At 48.8% G+C, this 18,197-nt stretch overlaps 1 protein-coding gene across 2 annotated transcripts in view; it reads left to right on the forward strand.

Moving 5' to 3' along the window:
• The first annotated feature begins 2,293 nt into the window (after nt 1–2,293).
• The window catches only part of FBLN5 (fibulin 5), a 75,728-nt gene continuing 59,824 nt past the window's right edge, over nt 2,294–18,197 (forward strand). The window contains exons 1-4 of one of the 2 annotated variants that reach the window (XM_034993052.1): nt 2,294–2,781; nt 6,850–6,904; nt 8,832–8,883; nt 12,182–12,436. In XM_034993052.1, the coding sequence (XP_034848943.1) occupies nt 2,765–2,781; nt 6,850–6,904; nt 8,832–8,883; nt 12,182–12,436 (379 nt within the window). In that variant the 5' untranslated portion in view covers nt 2,294–2,764. Of the gene's footprint in view, nt 2,782–2,997; nt 3,350–6,849; nt 6,905–8,831; nt 8,884–12,181; nt 12,437–18,197 lie in introns of those variants that run through there. The other variant, XM_034993051.1, reaches the window with a different exon arrangement.

The raw sequence follows: 18,197 nt of genomic DNA on the forward strand, positions 1-18,197 counted from the left end.
CAAAAGGTGAGCAGCGAAGAGCAAATTTTCCTTTCACTTCTCTTCCCCAGCTGCCTACCCAGTTTCCTTCCCAGGAGACAAACTATGCTAACAGTTTCTCATGTATCCTTCATGAGATGTCTTTTCTTTACATACACAAGCAAGAAGTTGTGTATATATTTTTCTCAAATGGTGACATGCGCTACACACTTCTACAACTTGCTTTTACACTTACTAATATATTCTATGGAGCTATGTAAAATTACCAATATTCTACCCTTTTGACTCTGCTGGAAATCCTTCAATATTAAGCACACAAGGAGCTGGTTCAGTCCTTTTTTAAAAAAATAATAAAGTGTAACATACATAAGACTTCATGAATCCTAAGTGGACACTCCTCTGAGTAACCAGGACCCAGATTGCTAATTCGAATGTTATCAGCATCCAGAAGTGCCCCTCGAAGTCCCTACCTCATTCAGAATTCTGTATTATATAAAAGGACTCGTCCAGTATGTACTCTTACGTGTCTAGCTTTTTCTGTTGGTTGCACAATAGTCCGGTTTCGGAAGTCCCCTCCTTTATTTAACCCTATTGGTGTCCAACTGATGGATGTTAAGGCTGTTTATAAACCTTGGCAATTGGGATCAGTGAACAACCTTGTAAATATAATGTATTTAAAAAAATGTTTTATTGTGGGGAATTTTCAGCATATGCCAAGTAAATAGAATAGTGTAGTAGACATCAGCTTTGACAACTATTAGTATCCTGACATTTTTGTTGAATGCATTTTTATTTTTATAATTTTACACGATTTTATTTGTATTTAAGTAATCTCTACACCCAACACGGGGCTCCAACCTATGACCCCGAATTTAAGAGTAGCACGTTCTTCTGACTGAGCCAGCCAGGTGCCCCAAATGCATTGTTAGAGTAGGATTTCATTTACTTACTAAAAAGATGGCCTTTGAGAAGGCTAACTATGTAGACTTTGGAGTCTCAGTTGTGTCAGTGACCAGCTGTGTGACCAGGGGGGAGTTACCTAACCTCTCTTAATCCCACACCAATAAAATAGAGATCTGATTCCTATGGCACACAGTTACGGTGAGGAGAAAGGACCGCATCAGGGCCTTTCCAGCTGTAGGTAAGGTTTTGTTGATGGGCCCAAGGGAAGATGCACGTGGGGAAGGAGGGGCTCGGACTACTGCCAATCCCACCGTGGTCTTTTCTAGAATAGTGTCTTTGGTAAGACTTCATCTCACGAAAAGGTTCCAGTGCTTAAAAACAGAAAGAAAGGAAGAAAAAGAAATAATTTGGAACACCCCCCCCCCCATACAATGAATGTGAAACACTGAACATAATGCTTTTAGGTTCTTTTTTTTTTTTTTTAAAGATTTTATTTATTTATTTGAGACAGAGAGAATGAGAGACAGAGAGCATGAGAGGGGGGAGGGTCAGAGGGAGGAGAAGCAGACTCCCCGCCGAGCAGGGAGCCCGATGCGGGACTCGATCCCGGGACTCGATCCCAGGACTCGATCCCAGGACTCGATCCCGGGACTCGATCCCGGGACTCGATCCCGGGACTCGATCCCAGGACTCCAGGATCATGACCCGAGCCGAAGGCAGTCGCTTAACCAACTGAGCCACCCAGGCGCCCTGCTTTTAGGATCTTCTCCATCATTCTGCTTTCCCCGACTGTCCTTTTTGGCCTTTTCAAATCACCATTTCACTTGTTAAAATCCCTTTCGAGCCAAGGAACACTTTAAAAAAAAATTCTAATTTTTTCTGGCTTTACTGAGATCTATAATACGACACCGAGTCCGCGCAAGGTGGACGGCGTGGGGATTTGCGACTGGACACCGTTCCATTAAAGGAGGAACGCGGCCCCCCGAGAATCAGGGGACGGGGGCGGGGCGGGGCGGGCGCGTGGCCTCGGGAAGGTTTGCATTGCACAGGCTTGCGGTCTCGAATCAGCCTCAGCCAGGCTCCCTCCTCCTCCTCGTCCCCACCCCCTCGTGCTCCCCACCCCTTCTTCGAGAAAACCGTGAGTCTCCGTCGCTCCCCCCAAGCCTCTGCTTGCCCGGGTCTGGCTCCCCAGTTACGTCCGCCGACTCGGGGCCCGGTCGCCGGGTCTGTCCTGAGTTCAGGTCGTCCGTCTTCCGGACGACGACTTCCGCGGCCGGATCCTCCTCCCCCGCGTCGGCCGGGCCGCCCGCGTCGGCCCGGGCAGCGCCGTCCTCGCTGGGTGGGAAGTAAAGGGTCAACGGGCCCTCCCCGCCCCCCGCCCCCCTGCACTTGCCCGCCAATCGCCTGCGGTGGAGATGCGGGGAGCGCGAGGGCGGCTGCTCCGGCGGGGCGGCGGGCCGGGGCTCTCCTCCCCGCCGAGCGCTGGGTCCTGGCAGGCGCCCCAAGATTGTTGTGAGGAGTCTAGCCAGTTGGTGAGCGCTGTAATCTGAACCAGCTGTGTCCAGACGGAGGCCCCATTTGCATTGTTTAACATACTTAGAAAATGAAGTGTTCATTTTTAAAATTCCTCCTCCAATTGGTTTAATGCTGAATTACTGAAAAGGGCTAAGCAAAACCAGGTGCTTTCTCTGTGGGCTCTCCAGTGGCTCGGAGGACCCAGGCTCTCCCCTCGTCCTCCCCGCGACTGGCTCGTCCCCCTGGAATAAAATACGGGCGAGCCCCGAGGGCCCAGAGGGAGCCGAAGTTCAGGGCCGGCTCCGAGGTCCTGCGCAGCCAACTTTTTCTTTTTCCCCTTTGTTGCTCCTGCTCACACATCTTGGACATGCCAGGATTAAAAAGGTAGGTTCCCCCCCGCTCAAGACTTTTTTCCTCCAGGGTCTGGAAACCTTACTGAAAACCTGATGGGTGGAAAACGGCGATGGCTGGGATTCAGGCTGTGTCAGGATATTGGAAAAGGCATTGGCTAGTGATGCAATGATGTTGTTAATTACAAAAAGCTGCGCCTCTGTAATTTCCATCTTGAAGTCTTCTTTTGGGAGTGGGTATTTTATAATACGGCTTCAGAAGACAGCACCCGAGAGAAGTCTGCAAAAGCCTCAGAGCTTGATGCTCACTCTTTCTTTTCTGAAAGGGCAGCAAATTTGTGTGTCGCTTTAGAGTATATGTATACGTATATATATATACGTGTATATATACGTATATATATACACATATATATTTCTAAAGCTGGGAGACCAATTACTAGTTCACTAGCCATCAGTTTGCTGCATTGGCTGTTGGACAAGCGGACGGGCTAGCCGAACATCCCGAAATTGGATTTGCTCTATGTCTGTGTGGGATTCACAAAGGGCATGCGACCCAGAAGTTTCAAGCCAATGAAAAGTGGGGACTACAGACAGAAATACATGTAAGCAAACGTTTTGCTCTTCTTTAAGGAAATTGCAGTTTCAGTCAAGGAATCCTTAAACCTTGAAGAACTTTATCCAGATTGTATCTGCAGTCTTTAGCGAACTTTTAAAAATGTAGCTGCGTTAGACAGATGAACTGTGTGTGTGTCGGGGGGCAAGGGTGGTCCTGTATTGGGGACCGGCACTTCTCTGACAGATAGCCCTGAGACTCCGTTGGCCCCTCTGGCTTTCCTTACACTGTAGGCTGGTGCACAAAATGGGGTGGACCCACCTGTTTTCGAAAGTTCCAGGGACCAGTTATGAGCATCCAAGTCTCCCCTCGAATTTCTATAGTTCCTTTATTTTTAGAGTTTTCTGGGGTTCTTCGTGACAAGGTGTAACTGTTCGTGAGACTGTGAGAGAGCAGCAGGGCGTGGGTTCCTTCACTTTCAGAAAACCCTCTCGATCCATCGGCCTGAAACTTACTTGGCCCCCAGGACTCAGCTGTGGTTCTTCCAGGAGGCCGGGCTTCAGGCTGGACCTTGCCGAGGAGACCTGTCCCAGGGCTGCCCTCCAGCCAAAGGGAACTGGGAGTAGGGGAGTCGGGGGAGAAATGGGGTTAGCATGCCTTTTCCACTAGCTCTTGGAACCCACTGCGTTCAGTCCGGCTGTTCCGTCTCCAACATAAACGAGACAGGGTTTTATAACCAAGCGAAAGGAAACTGCATGTGAAGAAACAGGAAAACATTGAAATTCATAATATACAGCTTGGAAAATAAATGTGTTATTGTTCTCCCATTCCTTCCAGATATAAATCTAGCCGTCGCAAATATCAAAAAGCCCTGGGATTTGGCTCTGCACTTTATAAGGTCAGAGCTGTCTCTGGCGTTCTAGAACCTGGCTCACACAGGCACTCAGATGAAATGAAAATGTGTGGACTCTCAGGGTCTTTACTCTTTTGATCGGGGACTAGATGAAGGAAGTGGGCCTGTGTCTTCTAGCACAATGTCACGGTTCTGTTCTCCCTGGAGGATGTCAGCTCAATTCCAGGGCCCTCCAACTACCCAGGGTTGCTAATTCAGATGAGCCTTGTGTCCTGGATTGAGTCAGCTTTGTCATCTATCGAACATTCTTTTTATGAAGGGAGGGATTATAAAGTGGAGTATGTTGATAGTAGGAGGTCTTCAAGATCACCTCCTCTGGGAAGTCTTCTCTGACCTTCCTGTACCTGCCTCCAGCTTGGCTCTCATGGCGCTCACTGGGTACTTCTCTCAGTGCCCTTACCAATGTGTATCGACGTTATCAATTCAGGTGGCTCTCCAGCCAGCTCCCCAGGGCAGCGATTGGGTCATAGTTTTGTTGCTCTTCTGTCTAGGGTCCTTGTTTGCAAGTAGTAGTTGCTCGGATAAATCACTATTGAACTGAACAATAATAGCACTAAATAGCTCTTCATTTACATAGATTTTTTTTAAACCATTGTAATAGTTTTTTAAAAGATTTATTTATTTTAAAGATTCTATTTATTTAATTGACAGAGAGAGAGAGAGACAGCGAAAGAGGGAACACAAGCAGGGGGGAGTGGAAGAGGGAGAAGCAGGCTTCCCGCTGAGCGGGGAGCCGGATGCGGGGCTTGATCCCAGGACCCTGGGATCATGACCTGAGCTGAAGGCAGTCGCTTAACCAACTGAGCCACCCAGGCGCCCTATTTATTTATTTTACAGAGAGAGCGAGAGAGTGAGCAGGGGGAGGGGCAGAGAGGGAGAGACTCTCAAGCAGACTCCCCACTGAGCATGGAGCCCAACTCGAGGCTCAATCCCACAATCCTGGGATCATGACCTGAGCCAAAACCAAGAGTCAGATGCTTAACCAACTGTGCCACCCAGGGACCCCTAAACCATTGTAATCATTTTTAAAAATTTTTAATTAAATCTTTATTTTAAGATTTTATTTATTTATTTGAGAGAGAATGAGAGAAAGAGCATGAGCACGGGGGAGGGGCAGAAGCAGAGGGAGAAGCAGATTCCCCGCGGAGCAGGGAGCCCGATGCAGCACTCGATCCCAGGACCCCGGGATCATGACTTGAGCTGAAGGCAGACGCTCAAGCGACTGAGCCCCCCAGGTGCCCCTAAACCATCATAATCATTTTTAAGTGTAGAGTTCAGCAGCGTTAAGTACATTTCATGTTGTTGTGCAGTCAATCTCTAGAACTCTTCTCATCTCGCAAAACTGAAACTCCCGTCTTCGTGAAACACTGACTCCCTATTCCTTCTTCCCCTCCGCCCCTATCACCCACCATCCTACTCTTTGTCTCTAGGATTTTAACTGTTCTGCGTCTCTCATATAAATGGACTCATACAGTATTTGTCCTTTTGTGACTGCTTTAATTCGCTTAGTATCACGTCCTCCAGGTTCATCCACGAGGTAGCTTATGCCAGAATTTCCTTCCTTTTTAAGGCTGAAATATATTCTGATCCACACTTGGTTTATCCATTCATCTGTTGATGGACCCTTGGGCTGCTTTCACCTTTGGGCTATTGTGAATAATAATGCTGCTATAAAGATGGGTGTACAAATATCTCTTTACGTCCCTACTTTCACTTCTTCTGGGTGTCTCCCCAGGAGTGGAGTTGCTGGATCATATGGTAAATCCATTTTTAATGTTCTGGGGTGCTGGCACCCATCTGCCCCCTTGTACCTCCCCACCAGCCCTGCACAAGGGCTCCAATTTCTTCACATCCTTGCTAACACTTGCTGTTTTCTGCTCTTTCGATTATAGCTATCCGGATGGATGTGAGGTGGTATCTATACTGTGTTTTTAAAGCCTATTGGCAACCATGATTTTACTGGATAGAAGCTTGCGGGGGAGGAAGGGTGGAAGTCTCAGGCTCAGAGAGATTCAGTGGTTTGTGAATGGAGAGCCAGCCCGACCCACGGGACTCCTGGACTCCTCCTTCTAAGATTTCCCTCTGCATCCATTCTTCTCCCGGCTGCCCAGGTCCCCTGGCCCCTCTTTGCCATTGGGGCCTATGTGAAGCGTGCTCTGGGATTAGGAGACTTTCCCGAGACACTTCTCTTCCATAGAACTCAAATGCTGCATGTTGGCACTTTCCTTTCATCTTTTGAGGAGGCTGTGGTCTCATTCACTCTGTTACCATTTCCGAATAAAGATATTCAAAACTTTGCGAGAAGTAAAGACAAAGCAGCTGGTCCATACATTGGTCACGCCACAGTGGTGGGTTTTAGATTTTGTCTTCGAAGCAGCAAAACCTTTTATTTAAAAAAAAATGTCATCTAACACATTATCCCAACATATAAAACTAATAGAAGAGACATGATTTTGTTTGGGATGTTTGGGGGTATCTGGAGTCCGCTTTGACCTTGGGAGCACCCCAGCCCCCAAATTATATACACAAAGTGGAGTCCCCATTGTAAATACATGGGCAGCCTGAGATCTCTGTCCCCAGCCCTGGATTCTGGAGCTGTCTTGGGCATTTATGTCTCGACTTCTTGCTCCCTGCAGGATCCTCACTGTTACCATTCTGGCTCTCTGTCTTCCGAGTCCTGGGAATGCACAGGTAAGATTTTAATTTTGTTTCTTACCTAGAAGCGTGTTAAAAATCAGGGAGAGGGGGTCCAGCCATGCATTTTAAAATCCCAGGATTTACAGTTCACCGAAGCTGAGCCCAGCCCTGCGCCCAGATGAAGGCCAGGCTCAGAGAAGTTGATCCTGTCCCCAGGGCAGGGCTGGGACTTGAGTGTTCTGATTCCCAATCCAAGACTTTGAATCGGATCCACTGCCTCCTTTGTGTCTTTTGGGACTTGATTTATGGTAAATGTTAAAAAGTCAGAGGTGCTCTAGGGCTTCTGGGCGGTAGTGCCCTGCATGCATGTGGCCCCCGTGGGTTTGTGTGTCTCCCGCAGACACGCATCCCCGGCCGGAGGAGGCGGGTCCCACCTCTGGGCCGAGCCCCCTGGCAGGAGTGTGCACAGGGGGTGGGAGATTCAGGCTCCGGCAGGGGCCTGGGAGAGGCCTGCAGCGCCCAGACCTTAGGAAGCCACGTTCGTGTCAGCCTTTGAGAATGTGGGCACATCCCTCCTGCAAACTCAGAGCGGCTTCTCTGTCTCTGGCTCACACATGAATGAGGCCTCACCTTGGAGCAGGGTGAAGGGGCCACAGGTTGGGGGGGGAATATTTTTTCCCTTCATAGTAAGAATTTCGAAATGGATTCAGGCTATTAGGGATAGAAAGGATCTTGGGAAGAGTAACAGAGACATAGAGCTTGGAGGGCCCTTGGAGTCCTTTGATCCAGCCTCATGGTGACGGATGGTGACATCTGGGCCCAGAGAGGACAGTGTCCCAGTCCTGTGTTTACTGCACATACATGAACACATCCAGTCCTTGCAGCTGCCCAGAACTAAGCGCTGTCACCCCCATTTTACAGGTGAGCATAGGAAGCTGTGACTAGTGGCTCTAGGGAGGAGTTGACGCCAGGCAGGCTGGTGGACTAGAACCCTCCCTGGTGCTTAGTTGGTTAGCCAGGCCTGGACTCCGGTCTCCTAGTGTCCCGAGCTTTATGGCACTGCCTCCTGGCTCATTTGCTCCCTTTCTTTTGCCCCAAGGCCCTAAGACTCCTGAGCCCACTTCCATGAATGCAGGCTGAATCCATCCTCTCCGAAAACCAGCCCACAGCGTGGGGAAGCCAAACCCTGGAAGGCGCAGAGAAGGCCAAGGATGGGGTTCCCAAAGTCAAACATTCCTTCTCCGCCTGTTCCTATAAAATGTCCGTCTTCAGGGTCTTCCCCAGAGGCCCATGGACTTTTGGCCCCCATGACATTTTTCTAAGGCCATAAAGTTGTAAACACAGGTTGCACGTGAAGACCACAACCTTCGGAGACTGTTGAGACCTGTCCATTTCTGGAAGCGTCTTTGTGTAATTGTCTCGGGGAGACTGAAATAGGGGGATTTCCCCGATACTACTTTTCTTACAAAACGGGCTGCATCGCTGTGTAGCTTTTTAGGTTAGAGGGTTGGGTTAGGGGGCTTCACAGGGGGCAGGGCACTCACAGGGGGCCCTGAGAAGGGGAGGTCAAATAGCACCCAGAGCAAGAGAGTGATTGCCCTTGAAAGCAGTCACATCCACTCCCAGAAAGAGATGAACACAGGATGTGCCTCATCATCGTGCGGATCAGATGTGATTATTCCTGCTCTTCTTAAGCAGAGCAGGAAACAGCCCCAAATCTGCAGATATTGGGGGTTTTGATGCAACGGTGCGGGGGAGTTTAAAGCATAATGCTAAGTGTAAAATGATTATAAGAAAATACTAAAAAGAAGGGGGGCAAATAGGCCTTATAGCACAGGTGTTGGTATTATGGATGCTTTTTTTCCTTTACTTTATTTCCCGAACTTTCTGTGATGTCCTTATAATACTTTTATAGTAAAAAAATAAATAAATAAAATAAGGAGCACGACCTTACCTCTTTGTCCTCTCTCCTTCCCTGCAGCAACAATGTACTAACGGCTTCGATCTGGACCGCTCGTCAGGACAGTGTTTAGGTACGAGGCCACCGAGGATCCTGCACTGGGCGGGGGGCCTTCCGTGACAGACCGCTGGTGGGGCCGTTTCTTTCCCAGCTGCTGCTCGATATTATCACATCTGTACTGGCCTGGATTATGGAAGAAAACAGTGCCACAGAATGTCTGAAGTCGATAATGCCCGTTACCAATTTCCTGCTTTGTGGCCAGCCCCATGAGGGGCCAAAAATGAGCAAGGATTGATCCATGTCTCCCCAAGGGGCTCTCCATCTGTATTAGGTTCTGATGGCGCTGTAACAAATTGCCTCATACTTCGTGGTTTAAACAACAAAAATGTACCTCACGGCTCAGCTTAGAAGTTATCTATAGATCATTATCTATAATTGTTTGTAGGCCAGAAGCTCTTTAGGGGTTTCCCAGGCTAACATCAAGGTGCCAGCAATGCTTTGTTTCTTTCTGGAAGCTCTGGGGGAGAATCCTTGCTCATGGGTATTATTGGCAGAATTCACTTTCTTTCTTTCTTTTTTTTTTTTTTTAAATATTTTATTTATTTATTTATAGAACAGAGAGAGACACAGCGAGAGAGGGAACACAAGCAGGGGAAGTGGGAGAGGGAGAAGCAGGCTTCCAGCCGAGCAGGGAGCCCGATGTGGGGCTCGATGTGGGGCTCGATGCGGGGCTCGATCCCAGGACCCCGGGACCATGACCTGAGCCGAAGGCAGACGCCCAACGCCTGAGCCACCCAGGCGCCCCGAATTCACTTTCTTTTTTAGAAAAATTGAGATATGATTGATGCATAACATTGTGTGAGTTTAAGGTGCACGAACTTACTGATTTGATACACGTACATATCGCAATATGATCTTCACCAGAGCCTTTGCTTAACACCGCCCTCACATCACGTAGTTACATTTCTTTTCCTACGGTGAGAACATTTAAGATCTACTCTCCTAGCAGTTTTCAAGTCTCTAGTACCGTGCTGTTAACTATCCTCACCATGAGGCCCATGAGCTCCCCAGCACTTATTTGACTTATAACTGCAAGTTTGTGCCCTTCATCAGCCTCTCCCAGTCCCCAGCCCTTGTCAACCACCATTTCACTCACGATTTTTATGAGTTTGGCTTTTTTGATTTCACATATAAGGGAGATCATACAGTATTTGCTTTTCTGTGACTTACGTCCATCCATGGTGTTGGAAATGGCAGGATTTCCTTCTTTCTCTTGGATGAATAATATTCCATTGAGTATGTGTGTACAAACATTGTGTGTGTGTGTGTGTGTGTGTATCCTGATATAAACACGTCTTTATCCATTCATCTGCTGACGGACACTTAGGTGGCTTCCACGTCTTGGCTATTGTGAACGATCCTGCAGTGAACAGAGGAGTGCAGACATCTCTTTGAAATTCTGTTTTCATTTCCTTTGGATAAATACCCAGAACTGGGATTGCTTGATCATAGGGTAGTTCTATTTGTAATTTTTTGACGACCTTCAGACCATTTTCTGTAGTGGCGGGACCAATTTATGTTCCCACAGAATCCCGTTTCCTGCGGTGGCAGGACTGAAGGTCCTGAGTCCTTGCTGGCTGTCAGTAGAGGGCCTTTCCTGGTTTCTAGAGGCCTCCTCATTCCTTGCCTCATGGTTCCTTCCAGCCCCCCCCCCCCACCATCTTCAGAGTCACCACTGTGAGTTAAGTCCCTCATAGGCTCTGGATCTCTTCTTTTTCCATTGTCACATCTCTCTGACCAGCCCTTCTTGCCTCTTCTTCTTCTGCTTTTAAGGACTTAGGTCATTACACTGGGTCCACCCAGGTAATCTCCTACACCCCCATCTCAAGGTCACCTGGTTAGCAGCTTTAATTCCTTTCATTCTCCTTCGCCAGGTAGCCTGATGCAGTCCCAGGTTCCGAGGATCAGGACTGACCTCTGGGGGCTATTCTCCTAGTACGTCATCTAGTGGAAGAGGTAGACCTAGACGGAGAGTCAATAAAGAAAGTCTTCATTGAGGCCACATTTGAATTGGGCATTGAAGGATGAGTAGGATCCTGAGAAATGGCATTCCTGGTGGAAGGAACCGCAGAAGCAAAGACCAGGGATGGAAAGGACGTTCAGAGTATAGAATAGTTTGTTGTGGATGGAGCACAGCATATATAGAAAGATAATAAGGCAGCCCCACTTGCTCCCACCTCGGGGATGTATTTAGCTTTTTGATTATATTTGATCGAAGCCAGATCATGTATCTTCCCAGAGCTCACATCAGCTAAGAACCAGAGGGGAGAGAGATGGTTCCAAAAAGTGACGAGTGCTAAGGAACAAAACCCTGCCATGGACAGTCTAGGCTGGCACTTAGATTTGAAGTGCTGGGGGGCGAGGATGGGCCAGGAGATGAGAGGGTGGCCACCATTGTTTTCTGTCCCACCAGACTGCTGGAGGGTCTCAGGCTTACCGCTAGAGAACGGGGCACCTGAGCCTCAACGTTTCTCTTTCCTGAGCTGGGAGTTGGTGTGCGTGTCTCGGATGAGCTGGCTGGGGTGAGCATGTCTCCCCCAGCCTCCCGTCCCCCGTGGAGTGACCCCAAGACTGGTGAGAGGGCCCAGCGCGTGGGCTCAGGCATTGGGCTGCTCGTGCTGGAGCCAGAGTTCAGGCATCCCCTGCCCCCACTCCTTGCAAGGCCGATTTTTCTAGGGAACCCAGCTCCCCCGCTCCAGGCCTAACAAGCAGAACACCAGCCTGGCTGGACACGGGCCTGTTTGCTGGCACCGTGTGAGCTGACTTGCCAGTAAGCCTCCACTTTCTTCACAAGTAACTAGCTCTCAGCCAGGCCTTGTCTTCCTTGATGCAAGGGACTCTCTCTCTCCCCTGCCCAGCTGTTATTTGGAGTAGAAGTGGGAATAATTATGAGGTCCCTCCCAGTGTTCCCGAGTGTCATATGGGTACATGGGAGCACCTGGGATGTTTTTAGATGGTACACTCACAGATGAATGCTCTATTTCCATATTTAAACATTCATTTTTACTGGTACTTTCTGTTTACGTTAATTGGCAGTGTTTCCTTGGTTTCACATGTGGGTGATAATACGGGGTTTGGGGCTACGGCTCACACTGTGATGTGGTCTCTGATGGCTGATCTTTGGGCGACGCTGGTCAATGGGATTCAGTTTAGCCAGCGTTTGAGCGTCCCTTCAGCGATGAGCCAGGGACTGCCCTCCGTGTTTGGGCGCAGATGTTGGTACAGACTGCGTTGGGATCCTTGGCTGAAGTAGGCACCATGCATGGCGTGGCCAGGGAGCCGCTAACCCTCATCCTTTCTGTGGGTTCCAGATATTGACGAATGCCGGACCATCCCGGAGGCCTGCCGAGGAGACATGATGTGTGTTAACCAAAACGGCGGGTATTTATGCATCCCCCGAACAAACCCAGTGTACCGAGGGCCTTACTCGAACCCCTACTCGAACCCCTACTCAGGTCCGTACCCTGCAGCGGCCCCACCGCTCTCAGCTCCAAACTACCCCACGATTTCGAGGCCTCTCATCTGCCGCTTTGGATATCAGATGGATGAAAGCAACCAGTGTGTGGGTGAGTAGTCCAGAGTCTCAGGCTTCTGTGCTCTGGGGAAGTCTTAATCCGGCAATGATGAAGTCCTGACCCGTGAAGCAACGACTTTCTTTCTACAGAGTTCCTTCCCGCTTAGCGGCCTGTTGTCCCCGAGAACCCTCCCACCCAAGAGTAGCTTAGATTGCTGTCACATCATGGTTCTCATCCAGAAAGCCGATTTGTTTTTTTTGTTTTTGTTTTTTAAAGATTTTATTTATTTGACAGACAGAGACACAGCGAGAGAGGGAACACAAGCAGGGGGAGTGGGGGAGGGAGAAGCAGGCTTCCCGTGGAGCAGAGAGCCCGATGCGGGGCTCGATCCCAGGACCCTGGGATCATGACCTGAGCCGAAGGCAGTCGCTTAACTGACTGAGCCATTCAGGCGCCCCCAGAAAGCCGATTTGTTTTTCTTTATTTTCATCTGTCTGTCTCTCTATCATCTATCTATTTAAAGACTGAGCTTATATTTTTTCCATTCAATAATAAATGCATCTGGTTTAACTTAGTGAATCCCAGAGAGAAGATCTAGAAAGGACCAGCACTTTCTCTTCAACACTCCTCACCCTTGAATGGAATGTATATTCTTGAAATAAAAGAAGTCTTGAAGGCCACGGCCAACCGTTCTGGAAAGAGAGTGGGTTCCTTGGGTGGGTGCCAATGTTCTTTTGGCTAAAATGAGCCTCACTGATGGGAACTCACAGCAAGAGTAGACCTCTGGGAGGAAGGAGACCCCACGTGGCACGAGGCCCCAAGGGGGTTGGCAAGTGGTTTGACTGGTGCCCTAGTGAGCTTTGGTGTCTGTTGGCCAGTGTGGCCTTGGTGGAGGGTTACCTGGGATCCTTCCTTGGTTGCTTTGATGGTTGGACCAAAACCCTTTGTGACTGTTTCCAGCTTTGGCAGATGGTCTAGAGTGATGAAGTCTCCAGACTTTTTTGATCATGTACCCCATATCCAGGATCTTTTTGAGCCTGGAGCCCCATGATATACATATTTATAAATTACATACATACTCTGTTATAGTAATATGGTTTGAGGAGTGTAACACATACATTCAAAGCTAGAACATTTTAGAAGATGTGATAAAAATAAATGTGCTTTGAAGTTCTGATACTTCCTTCCCATACCTCAAAAGTTCTGGAGACCACTGGTGTACCTAGTGAGATCTTTGTTGGTCCCATTTCAGGGCTCTGAAGTATTGAGCTTTTAGAGAGGCTTGGGTTGGTTATTTCGTAATGTCTTGTATATGCTCATGCAAATGAGTGTGCATTTCCATCTGGATACATGGAAATAGTATGCAAACAAGTGTCCTTCAGAGCTGCAAGGGGAAATTGGATGCACCTGGACCCAAACTTCTCCATTCTTACTGGTCGCAAGGGACATGGGGTGTGTATGTGTGGGAGAGGGGTGGGGGACGGAGGAAGGAAGAGAGAGAGGGAGAAGGAGGGGTGGGGAGGGAGGGAGGGGAGAGCTGGTTGATGGTCACTCTGAATATAGATGAGTGGGCAGAGGCAAAGAGTGTGGGGCCCAGTCAAGCCACGGACGCGGTTTGGTGGAGAAGGAGGTAGCGTACTTCCTTAAAATGTGCAGCAGGACCGCCGTAACTGGAAGGGACTTTACCAGTTGAACTTCTGCTTCTTTATCTTCTAGGAAAGGGAGCATGGACTCCAACAAGTTAGCGATGACAGAGGTTAGGATGGGAGGCCACTGGACTGATGACCAGTATCTACCTTCCTAACTCGGCCACATGACCTCTCTTGTCTGGTAGAAAAAAAATGATCCCCAAAAGAAAGAAGAAGAGAAGAGAAGGAGAGATTGGGGGATGCCTGGGTGTCTCAGTTGGTTAAGCGTCTGCCTTCAGCTCAAGTCATGATCCCAGGGTCCTGGGATGGAGGCCCACATCGGGCTCCTTGCTCAGTGGGGAACCTGCTTTTCCCTCTCCCTCTGCTCCTCCTCCCCACCCATACTCTCAATCTCTCTCTCAAATAAATAAATAATCTTTAAAAAAAAAAAAGGGAGAGATTGGGGTGGAGCTCCTCTTCCAGGATGTCCTGTGGGGCTGGATGCGCCGAGTGCAAGACTGGAAGTGAGGAAGAGGGTGTGATAACCCATCGGGGTACTCCGGGATTTCAGAGGGGGCCTCAGGGTGCTCTGCCTGATGTCTGGGGTGATCCCAGAGGCCCCTTTGAGGAACAGCTGGGAGCTGCTGCACGGCTCCCTGAAGTGGCCCCCTCCTTCCCACAGACTCCTTTCCAGGATCCCAGGGCTCTTGAGAAGAAGGATGGGGCTGGAAAACCTATTCACCTCCTGGTCCCCATGACGTCATGCAATTTTACAGCTCCCAACCTGTCACACGGGAGATGCAGAGCCTTCATAATGGCCCTTTTGTAAGAAGAATAGAATCAAGGAACCCTAGCGAGGCCTGGCACCGGGCCCATCCATTTCCAAAAAGTTCAGCATTATGCATTCATAAGTTCTGAGTTCTTTCTAACTTCCCTTCCCTGCACCCCACGGTTTCCTGATGTACAGAGGTCCTTCTGGGCATTGTAAGAGGTGGCGTCACAGGGGAGGGGCAAGAGAAGGGACCAGGAAGGGAGTCTGCTTCCCTCCAGAAACAAGGATGCGAGAGGTGCGCTTGAGAACAGGCAAAGGGAAGCTAGGCACAGAGATGGCTGAAGAGGGGGAAGGCACCAGGAGGGGGCATTGTTAACAAAGGAGGAAGAGGTGAGCACAGGGTTCTCACCACCTGGAGGAGGAGAATGCTGGTCTGAGCTTGAGGAAGCGTGGAACCAGCGGTGTGTGATTGGGAAGAACTGGGAAACATTTCTGAAATTTGGGTGTCCTAGGAGGGAGGACAGCTTCTCCAAAGGAGTCTTCTGCTCCTCCCCATCAAGATGAAACTAATAAACAAGAGTGATGAGGCAGTGGTAATAAGAGCAAACTGCTTCCCCTTTGCGGGGGGGGGGGGGGGGGGGGGTATTTACATGTGAATTAACACATTTACTCCTCAGACAACCCTGCTGTGGTAGGACTATCATTATTCCTATTATACTGGTAAGGCCCCCAAGCCATTTGGAGAGGTTAGGAAATCCAGCCGAAGCGAATGAAGATGAGTCAGGATTTGAACCCATTCAGGCTCTGGATGAGGCTTGGCAAGTTTAAGGTTTGTTCAAAGCCTCTGAGAGAGTCTGTGTTGGAGCCCTGATTAAACACGAGGGCCTTCTCTTGCCTTTTTTTTTTTATTTGGTAATTAAAATTTTTGTCCTGTAAAATTCTGAACCTAGACAAAAGCAGAGAACGTAATGAACACTACCTACTTATCACTCAGTTGCTATGATTATCAGCACAGACCCAGCCTTGCTTGTCAACTTTACTCTCCCCCAGTGGATTAATTAAAGCAAATCTCAGGCATCATATAACTTTATCCTTAAATACTTCAGGATGTATCTCTAAGAGATAAAGGTCCTTTAAAAAAAAAATAATCCCAACACCGTTACCAAACCTACAGAAATCAACAATAATTCCTATTTATCGTTAAATATCCAGGTGGTGTTCAAATTTCCCTGATCATGTCATAAAGGTCTTTTTTTTTTTTTCTTGTTGGTTTGTTAGAATCAGATCCAAATAAGGTCTACAAATTGCATTTTGTTGACAAGTCTCTTAAATGTCTCTTAATCTTTTTTGTTTCTCTTGCCTGTTCTTGTGGACGAGGCGGTGTTGTTTGTCCTGTAGAATTCCTTACATTTGGGATTTTGCTGATCACGTTTTTGGGGTGGTATTTAGCATATTCCTTCATGCCTTCTGTTTTTCTGTAAACTGGTAATAGTTAGATCTAGAGACCTGATCCAATTCAAATGAAATTTTTTTTGGCAGACTGCTTCATAGGTAACACCCTTGCTCTTTTGTCCTCTTTCTGCCCTGCTTTCTCCTTATGAACTATAAGACAAGACAAGACATATATTTTCACCGTGGCTTCCTTTTTCTGAGTTTTATACCCAGTTTCAAAGAAGCAGTTTCCTCCCTTGTGTCCAAATTAGACTGTGGCTCATCTCTGCAGACCAGGCAGGGCCAGACTCAGGGCACAGGTCCCCGGTACCCCTGAGTTTCCTTCTCGCCTTCTCTGTTTTGGGTTCTGCTTTGGAGGCAACTAGACCCTGCCCCTTCTGGAACAAAATTCAGCCTCAGGTTTGAGTCCCCCAACCCCTAGATGTAAATTGGGGTCACCCGGGACACTTACAGAGTGAATAGTGACCCAAGAGTTGCAGCCCATGAGCCAAGAAAGTTTTGTGTCATCAAGAAAACTGGCATCTTGGCTTGTGGGTGCTCAGCCTTACAGCTACCTCATGAGGGCGATAGGACTCATGGCTGGTTAGGATGTGTCCTCCAGATCCTGGGCCCTTGGGAGATCGGTGGCCAGCTTCTCTGGCGATGGAAGGCCAGATGGACATGGTTAGTCGTCAAGGAGGAAAGGGCTGCTCCAGGGAAGTCTTACCTACCTGGATGCACCCAAGATGCAGATAAAAGGTAAAATCAAGCACATATCAAGGGGTCTGAGCTGGCCAAAAGACTCTGAAAAGGCAGGATGCTGTGGGGTTTACAGTGTGGGTGCTGAAGGCTCAGGAAAAGGGGAGCTGAGCTGAGGGGCTGGAGCACCCATGGTTTGAACCCCCACTCAGGAACCTTCCTACCATAGCACACTGCTTCGGAGAACAGCACCTTCGGCCAAGATCCCTGAATATGGATGCCAGTTATTTATGTGTGTTTATCCCCTTTGGGGCTCACTTTGTCACCTCTCTGGGTGGACATTCTTAGTTCTGGCTTTGCCAATCAACTTGGCTTAGCGGCAAATTTAGGGACTCCACTGGTGACAGATGCTCATGGAATGTTCTGCGGTTGAGCAAGCAGTCTTGTACTAGAGCCCAGGGACTTCAGGGGCTCTTCTGGTCATTTGTGAAATTATGAGCAATGCCATTATTCTCTTTTCTGGCCCGGGGATTTGTCTTTTTTTTTTTTTTTTTTTTTATTCATTCGAGACACAGAGATACAGAGAGAGAGAGAGAGAACATGAGCAGGGGGAGAAGCAGAGGGAGGGGGAGAAGCAGGCTCCCCGCGGAGGAGGGAGCCCGATGCGGGGCTCGATCCCAGGACCCTGGGATCATGACTTGAGCTGAAAGCAGACGCTGAAAACTAATGGTAACAGAGCACCTGTTGGTGCCAGGCTATGGCCTGGGCACCGAGGAGGCAGGGTGTCTGGGCATGGCCATGGGGCTCTTCTCCAGAGGTTACCATCAAGGAAGGGAGATTAGACACAAAAGAAGCAGCTGAAATACTAGGTAGCCTGTGATGGGTCCCCGAGATGGTGAAGAGAAGGCAGAGGTGGGAAGGCTGTGCGTTCTGCAGCGGAGAGGGCTGGAACTTGGACGTCAGACTGGCCTCGATTCTCACCCTGGTTTGGCCACTTCCTGGCTGTGGGCCTTGGGTCTCAGTGTCCTCATCTCTGAAATGGGCACAACAAGGTCTAACTCACAGAGAGTGTGGGAAAATACCTTGTCCAGTGTCTGTATGGGGTATCGCTACGGAAACTGTTCATCAGGAAAGACTCTAGGGTCTTGCGATGACAACCTGTAGAAAGATTCATAGCATCTGAAATGTACTGAAAGCCTCATTCTTTAAAACCTTTAAAATGACCGAGAACTGAGCATGGTACACACCCACCTTGGAGACTTTTCAGGATGTTGCCCAGTTC

Source organism: Mirounga leonina, unplaced genomic scaffold (assembly GCF_011800145.1).
Source record: "Mirounga leonina isolate KUSES-001 unplaced genomic scaffold, KU_Mleo_1.0 Mir_82, whole genome shotgun sequence".
Taxonomy (NCBI): Eukaryota; Metazoa; Chordata; class Mammalia; order Carnivora; family Phocidae; genus Mirounga; species Mirounga leonina.